At 42.6% G+C, this 9027-nt stretch overlaps 1 protein-coding gene across 6 annotated transcripts in view; it reads left to right on the plus strand.

The window, feature by feature from the left end:
* Positions 1 to 9027, plus strand: part of Unc80 (unc-80 homolog, NALCN channel complex subunit) — a 194074-nt gene that overhangs the window by 163114 nt on the left and 21933 nt on the right. For all 6 annotated transcript variants that reach the window (XM_021198105.2, XM_029538632.1, XM_029538631.1 and 3 more), the window contains 5 exons: positions 1409 to 1609; positions 3869 to 3992; positions 4944 to 5069; positions 6263 to 6386; positions 7106 to 7312. In XM_021198105.2, coding sequence (XP_021053764.1) covers positions 1409 to 1609; positions 3869 to 3992; positions 4944 to 5069; positions 6263 to 6386; positions 7106 to 7312 — 782 coding nt within the window. The remainder of the gene's footprint in view (positions 1 to 1408; positions 1610 to 3868; positions 3993 to 4943; positions 5070 to 6262; positions 6387 to 7105; positions 7313 to 9027) is intronic.

The following is a 9027-nucleotide window of genomic DNA, read 5'->3' on the forward strand; positions in this document are numbered from 1 at the left end:
GATTGCAAGCTTGTACAACCACTCTGCAAATCAGTCTGGCTGTTCCTCAGAAAATTGGACATAGTACTACTGGAAGATCCAGCAATACCTCTCCTGGGCATATACCCAGAAGATGTTCCAACTTGTAATGAGGACACATGCTCCACTATGCTCATAGCAGCCTTATTTATAATAGCCAGAAGCTGGAAAGAACCCAGATATCCTTCAACAGAAATGGATACAGAAAATGTGGTACATTTATACAATGGAGTAGTACTCAGCAATTAAAAACAATGAATTCATGAAATTCTTAGGCAAATGGATATATCTGGAAGATGTCATCCTGAGTTAGGTAACCCAATCACAAAAGAACACATATGATATGTACTCACTGATAAGTAGATATTAGCCCAGAAACTTAGAATACCCAAGATACAATTTGCAAAACACATGAAACTCAAGAAGAAGGAAGACCAAAGGGTGGATACTTTGTTCCTTCTTAGAATGGGGAACAAAACACCAATGGAAGGAGTTACAGAGACAAAGTTCGGAGCAAAGCCTGAAGGAATGACCATCCAGAGAGATACTGCCCCACTTGGGGAGCCACCCCATCAACAACTACCAAACCCAGTCCACTAGAGCCTGCTGACAGGAGCCTGATATAGCTGTCTCCTTAGAGGCTCCCCAGTGAAGGAGTCAGAGAAACACCCAGGGATCTGAAGGGGACTGAAGCCCCATAGGAGGAACATCAATATGAACTAACCAGTAACCCCCAGAGCTCCTTGGAACTATACCAGCAATCAAAGAAAAAGCATGGTGGAACTTGTGGCTCTGGGTATATATGTAGCAGAGGATGGCCTAGTCAGTCATCAATGGGAGGAGAGGCCCTTGGTCCTATGAAGGCTCTGGACCATGAATGGGAGTGGGTGGGTTGGGGAGCAGGGGGAGGGGGAAGGGGATAGGGAATTTTCAGAGGGGAAACTAGGAAAGGGGATAACATTTGAACTGTAAATAAAGAAAATATCTAAGAAAAAAGAATCTGAAATTCAAGATCAACCCCTGCTGTACAGCAAGTTCTAGGCTAATCTGTGTAGCATAAGACCTGTCACTCACAAAATGAAGTGGCGTTCTCTAGATACATTTGACCTGACCTTAATCTTTCTAAGTTGTCTTCATGTTTACTCTCTGAAATGTCCCATGATATTGCATAACTATGCATGTACACATATGACTGTGTTGATTTATGTGAGAAGAGGTGAGTGATTAGGATGTTGGGGTGAATTTTTTTTAGTTAGGAAGTTGATACATTGATTAGCATGAGGCGATCAGCATGACACTGTTGTAGAAATAGCCCCACTGTGGTATTTTTTGTTTTTTTTGTTTTTTGTTTTTGTTTTTGCTTTTTTCATTATTTCTAAAATGATTTTAGGCTGGCAGAAATTGCACACTCCCTTCTGAAGCTGGCACCGTATGACACCCAGACAATGGAGAGCCGAGGCCTTCGGCGCTACATCATGGAGATGCTCCCCATTACTGATTGGTCAGCAGAGGCTGTGAGGCCAGCTCTTATCCTCATTCTAAAGAGACTGGATAGAATGTTCAACAAAATCCATAAGATGCCCACCTTGAGGTGAGAAGGCTTCCTGCTCAGTTATGACAGAGTACTGGGTTAAAATTGGCCATTTTGAACACATTAGGCCAATCTGAGGTTAATTCAGTGAGTTCAATGTATTCAGGTGGTATTTGTTCATAGGTAACTGGGAATATAAATTCCCCAATAACCACATTTGTTTTTTGAGGAAATTGTATTTCTTTTGGGATTTATGTATTCATCTTGAGGAAGTGTCTTTGCATTTCTCAGCGAGTTCTTCATCTGATGCAATGAAAAATCCAATTAGAACTCCCAACCTTAATCCGTTTTGAAGTAAGACAGAGTATGCCTTCCAAATATCCTGCACAACAGAAAAGGGAAACATGAATGTGATGCAAAACGTACTACATTTAATATAGTTATCCAATTTGGGTTCATGGAAATGTAGAAAAATTCAGGTTTTTATAGTTATCTTTATCTAAACTTTAAACATTAAAAGGTCTGAAAACAAAACCAAACATTCACCTTATTCTGAGGAGTTCAAAATGAACACAGTTACAGCCTGGAGCTGTCCTGGAGGCCTGAGAAATCCCCGTCCACCTCCTCCAGTTGTGCTGATGCCTCTTCACTAGCCCATCTGGCAATGTGAACCAAGTTTAGAAACTACAGTCATAGAGAGAAGATGCTACAACCCCACTCAATGGAAATCTCAAATTAAGATGAATTCAAATTCACTTTTAAAAATCAAACTCAAAATCAACACAACTTTGCCACAGACGGTGGTACTTAAAGTTCAAGTTTTACAGACATTAGCCAGCACTCTAAATGCTTATGCCACCTTGAAGTCTCAGAAAAACAGAATTGAACAATATCAGGCCACCTCCTAAGAGCTGGTTCTTGTATCATTTTGTACCATGTGATGGATGTCACGACACTATATCAAGGTCACTTGTTTCAGTGGCATGAAGATACCTGGGTTTTGTTTTGTTTAAGATTTATTTATCTTATTTATATGAGTACACTGCAGCTATCTTCAAACACACCAGAAGAGGGCATTGGATCCCATTGCAAATGGTTGTGAGTCACGATGTGGTTGTCAGGAATTGAACTCAGTACCTCTGGAAGAGCACTCAGTGCTCTTAACCACTGAGCCATCTCTGCAACCTGAGATGCCTGTTCTTAAGCATGATTTATTTTAAATAGTCCCTTTAAAATATTTGCATCTACTGGTAAACAGCTGATCAAAGATTTATCAATGTCTTATGTGTATGTGCCAACATAAATTCTCTCTCTTAAGTACTTTGACATCTAAAGATGTTAAAGATCTCCATAAAATGGCTCATTTGTCATATAGTAAACCAGTTATAAATGGCACATCTCCCCCAAATAACTTTTTGATTAATGTACACTTTTGGTCAGCTATGGGAACATTTTCTGGGAAGCACGATGTAACATACAGTTTGTTTTTCATTTCTTCATGTGACCTAAGTTCAACACACTGCTGACCTGTAGATTACCTGGTGCTTCTGGCATCCAGGATGTCAGTGCTTCCTCATTTGGGATACATCTCCACTCTTCCATTGTACAGGCTACAGTTTCATAGCAAGTGTAGGCTTAGACATAATTTTCAAATCAGCAAAGCCCAGCCTGCTTAATTTGGAATCCTGGAGACTGAAACAGTCACAGAATAGATTCATTTTTTTAAGACAGAAGAGTCCTGTGTTAATCTGGTTGAATTGTGTACTCTACCATCTGTACTACCATAGAAAATAATCTGAGATCATTTCCCAGAAGTCAATGAGAAATTTTTAGGCTATTTTCCTCAAATGTCATCTTTTGACAGGACTTATGCCATACAAATCTCATGGATAGGGTGGTGTGAAAGTTGAAGGTAGCAAGAACAGTAGATCCCAGAACTGCAGCTGGGAGCAGATTTATTCTACTAGGAGATTTCTCACATCTCCTGAGACGATAGTATAGAAACCCTCTCAAAAATGACATCAGGGACCTTAAAATATGACCCATTCATCATCTCTGCTTTTTTTCTTCAATAGATTTTGTCTCATTAGTCGGTGGGGCAGGACTGTGCCTCTGCTGCGTTTTCAGTACCTTCTTCCCCTCCCAGTGTGCTCTGTGCTTTTGGAACAACATGGGTAAACGTCATCCCTTGGGAAGCACTCTGTTGTCTCAGACACACGTCCTGTCTTAGTTGATGTCGGGATCACTGTCTCGTTCACTTGTCTCAGACTGTCTCCAGAAGGGAGCCAGGCTGCTAATGGCTCCTATATTGTATTCCAGGCGACAGGTTGAATGGGAGCCTGCCAGCAGTTTGATTGAAGGGGTTTGTTTGACACTTCAGAGGCAGCCAATCATATCCTTCCTGCCTCACCTTAGGTCACTGATCAATGTCTGTGTCAATCTGGTGAGTAGCCACGTGGCAATCTTCTGAAACTTTGCACAGTTTTAACTCTGCTATTGATTTCTCTAAACTGAAGATTTACAGGTCAACCACTTTGTGCCCCTTACCTACCTATGAACACCGATGGCTCAGGTGACACTCAAAACCCTGAGGTACATTTCAAGGTGGTACATGGGAGATACAGGGGCCCATCCCTGCCCAGGCGGGATGTTGGGGTGCTGCTTCCCATACACTACTTTGACAATCACCTCAAAGTTGCGTTGAGAGTTGAGGGCTGCCAGTTGGAGAGTGGGGTGGTGGAGTCTGCACAATTGGCTAGGGGTTGAGACAGTTTGGGGAGGAGAAACACAAAAGAAGGCTTTTCTTTCTTTCTTTCTTTTTCTTTCTTTCTTCCTTTTTTAAAGGGCCAAATAATACCATGAGATGGCCAGTCTAGGATTTATACAAGGAAAACTTATCTTCACTGTTTTTGTAATATCTAGAGTCTGGTCCTGACAAGGTTTTGTCCAATGTGTGAAAACCATGCTAGAGCATATCACCCAGTAGGATCAGCTGCTTAACTAGTTTGGCCACAAATGTGTAGTTGGAATGCCTAGTTTAGTGCACATAGAGCTGTGACCATCCTCATTGATATCAGTATTTGCTCCACCAAGGATTGTTGACGGCACCACCTTGAACCCACCAGTAGGTGTGCAGTCTCCCAATTATCCATCTCTCATTACCCACATAGTTAGCCATAAACAACATTCTACAAAACCTTGGCTGAATCCAGCATAAAGAGTGACTTGACTCCAGACATTACATGCCTCAGAGGGCACGGAGAAAGAAGAGACTGAGAATGACATGCCCGACCTTCAATTTGTTACTCTTATTATTAAAGAATGAGACTCCTTTATTACAGTTGCATGAAATTGCAATGGTCAAGGCTAGTCATGTGCTCTGTTTGTATTTCAGGTGATGGGAGTGGTAGGACCTTCCAGTGTTGCTGATGGATTACCCCTTCTTCATCTCAGCCCTTATCTCTCACCACCTCTGCCCTTCAGCACAGCTGTTGTCCGGCTTGTAGCATTGCAGATACAGGTGTGACTGCCTTACCTGTTTGTCACGCTCATTGAGTTGCTGGTGGAGGCACCACATCATCATGGTGCTCTCTCTTTCTCTCTTTCTGCAAAGGCTGGGCAAAATCTGTGAAACCGAAGTGGGAACACCTCTAAACACTGATGGGTTTGGAGCTTCAGTCCTGAGCATGGCCCTAAGTTGTGCTTCTGTAATTCTTCTTGAGATCTCAAAAATAGCAGAGTCATCTAGTCCTGACACAGCCACAGGAACCACTGTAGTCGTGGGAGCTGTGTGCAAACTAATGGTGTATGGGTAATCAGCACACAATTGTTAATCAAAAGAGGCAACAGTATTCAAAATCTGGTTTAAGATTATTTTCAGAAAGAAGTACAGTATGAAATTCTTTCACTCATTACTACCAGACTTTGAATATCTTTATTTTCTTTAATGATTGTGGGTTGAATATTATTTTAAGTGAATGTGCGAGGGTATACACACACACACCCCACTATCCCACTTTAACAACAAAGGTACAAATTCCCCACCCCCACCCCCACCCCCGACTGTTTCTCTGTGTCATCCAGTTTCAAAGCTCTGATCAATGGAAAGAATACACTGGCTATAAATGGGTAATTCATAATGATAACTATAGTTATCATTATAATTATAATGATCTGGAAATCATGGCTTCTTACCATTCTGAAAATGGGTAGATGTTCAAAGAATGTAAAGGACGGTGGCTACTGCACAGAAGGGAAAAGATGATATCCTAACTTTTACCTTAATAACCTGTTTCCAAAGATCACTTACTTCTTCCTTTTATGCTTCCTGGCTTGAAGAAGGCCAAGGCAGAGGTCAAGGGATTTTTAAATAATCCCCAAGAGGAGAAAATGCCAAGTTGTAATTTTCTCCATTTTCCTTGGTAAACACATAGAGAAAAATTATTGGGGGAAATGAGGTGAGTCTAGTATCAAACTTCTTCACTTACTGTTTAAGCCGTTACTGTCTTTTTTGGAATGTAGCTCTGTTATGTGAAGCCAATGATAAATCATCAGTGTGGGGCCAACTCCATATGGCACAAACACAACACGTGAACTCATAGTTTACAGGTGCAGCCAGCGGGGAGGCACCTTTGCGGACACTGTAGAAGCAAATACACACAATGGGCACAGTGGTCAATTAATCTTCTTTTTTTTTCTATTATTGCTGCACAGGCTTTAAAAGAAGATTTTCCTTTAAGCCATGTGATCTCCCCATTCACCAATCAAGAGCGAAGGGAGGGGATGCTTTTAAATCTGCTCATCCCATTTGTGCTCACAGTAGGATCTGGAAGCAAAGGTCTGATTAACTTAACTAAAGGAAACCTATCATTGTTGTTGTGTTTTCTAACCACCAGTGTGTTGTTTCTATTCTTCCCTTTCCCCAGGAAAGTCATCAGCTGAACTGGATCCAAATGGTTTTAAGTGGGTGTTGATTTGGGAAATAGTTTTATTTGGTTTAGCTGACCTGGGACCAGAATTTCTCTTAGGAAAAAAAAAAATCCTATTTAAAATGATTTTAATACAGTAGGGAGCAGAAGGACATTGTTTCACTTATGTTATGAAAATGTTAATTAGTTCAAGTACAGGGCACTGAGAATTGATGGGTGCCTGGACTTTAAAACAGCCACTGTTAGCAGAGATCCTGCAGCTGCCGGCTATCAATATGTTCTCTTTACTTTTTCTTCTTAAGGGAGCCTTTCCTTTAGCAAAATCGTATCTCAAATGTAAGCACAGTACACTCTTAAGTATTTGCCAATAGAAAAGAGAGTGAGCTGGTAAGCAGGGGATCTGGCTAGCATTCCAAGTGCTTGCATGCCAGCTATGGTGACCCTCAGGTGCCACTAATGCTGTGCTGTGCGTGGAAGAAAGCTTACAATATGTGGTGGAGGGAACTACCCACACTCCTAGGTTGTTCTGGTTTCGAACTGGAAGAAGTTGCATTGGTCAGTGAATAACATGGAAAGTCTGCCTTGTGATTGTTACTTTTCCCCCTTCCTCTTCCACAATGCACTTCAGATAGCCCGTGGCTGGAGCAGCCCGAGGTACAGCTACTGCTGCAGACTGTCATTAACGTGCTCCTGCCTCCTCGGATCATCAGCACATCCAGGAGCAAGAACTTCATGCTGGAGAGCTCCCCAGCACACTGCTCTACACCCGGGGATGCAGGCAAAGACTTGCGAAAGGAAGGGCTGGCTGAATCCACCAGCCAGGCAGCATACTTAGGTAGGTCTTTTTTCCTCTGCCTCCTCTTTTTTTCTCCCCTTGGATGCATCTTGGCTCAGAAGGTACGTAAAGAAGCCACTTGAGCAAGAAACACTCTTGCCTGGCTGGTTTACTTCAGTAAATATATGTCAAAAAGCCAAAGAGTACTTTCTTTTTTAATTACGTTTTGATTTTTATTTTATTTTTCATCCCAAATGCAAACCATAGTTTCCCCTCCCTCCTCTCCTTCCAGTCCCTCTCTCTCACTTCCCATCTTTCTTTGCCCCCATCCACTCCTCCTCTGTTTCTCTTCAATAGCTATCAACTGGCCATGGCATCTCTTCAAGTTGCAGGAAGATTAGGGACCTCCTTTTCTATTAAGAATAGACAAAGCAACCCAGTAGGGAGAAAGGGTCCCAAAGGCAAGCAAAAGAGTCAGAGACAGCGCCTGCCTGTTCCTACTGTTGGGAGTCCCACATGAAGACCAAGCTGCATACTGTAACATATGTGCCAAGGGCATGCGTCAGTCCCATGCATGCTCCTCGGTTGGAGGTTCAGTATCTGTGGGCCCCTGTATTAGATTGGTTGATTCCATTGGTTTTCTTGTGGTGTCCTTGACCCCTCTGGCTCCTAAAATCCTTCCTCCCCCTCTTCAACAGGATTCCCTGAGCTTTGCCTAATGGCTGTGGGTCTCTGCATCTGTTTCCATCAGTGCTGGATGAAGCCTCTCTGATGACCGTTGGGCTAGACATCACTCTAGGAGTATAGCAGAATATCGTTAGGAATCATTACATTGACTTGTTCTGTTTTGCCAGTCATGTTTGGCTCTGTCCTAGCTCTCTGGGCTATCCAGTATCTGGCTTCTGGCCATCCAGGTAGTGTCAGAAGTAAGCTCCCACTCATGGCATGGATCTCAAGCTGGGCCAGTGCTCCGTTAGCCATTACCACAATTTCTGTGCCACCTTTACCCCAGCAAATCTTGTAGGCAGGACAAATTATAGGTCAAAGGTTTTGTGGCTGGGTTTGTGTCCCAATCCCTCCACTGGAAGTCTTGCCTGGTTACAGGAGATGGCTGGTTCAGAATCACTCTGAAATTTAGCAACTGCTATAAGGTAGTATATACTGTGGTTCACACTGGTCTGTCAATTATGTAAATAAAGCCCTTGGAGTTGACAGTCAACATCCTGAGAAGTAGAATATGATGGCCTTTCGAGATGGTATTTCCTCAGCCAGCTTTCTTTTTCTTCCCTGACAATGTCTTTACATTTCTGTCTTGATTTTGAATAATGTGAGGACAGCGCTCTCTTCCTACAAGCTTCCAGTTCCTTTCCCCACTTCCATTCCTACTTACCCATTACCCCATTCCTGCCTTTAAGGATTGCCTTCCTGTGGAATAATAGAGAGCTACTCATTGCCCCTGAAAGAAGTAGACCAGGGGGAAAAGACCACTCTTGGACTGGCACCAAGCATAAGGAGCACTGACAATTGGAAACCACAAAAGAGGACCATCTCGCCTGGCAGTTTCTCAGTTCACCACAGTGAATGTTAGTGGGAGAGTATGAGAGAAGCATAGACTCCCTAATCAAACAGGTCCTTGGGGTTTGAAGTGTGAGAAAGTGGGGTGTTTAAGTTGTAAGAAGAGATTATTTACTGTGGCCTGGAAGGAAGGAAGGAAGGAAGGAAGGAAGGAAGGAAGGAAGGAAGGAAGGAAGGAAGGAAGAAAGGAAGGAAGGAAG

The sequence above is a fragment of the Mus pahari genome, chromosome 5 (assembly GCF_900095145.1).
Source record: "Mus pahari chromosome 5, PAHARI_EIJ_v1.1, whole genome shotgun sequence".
NCBI lineage: Eukaryota > Metazoa > Chordata > Mammalia > Rodentia > Muridae > Mus > Mus pahari.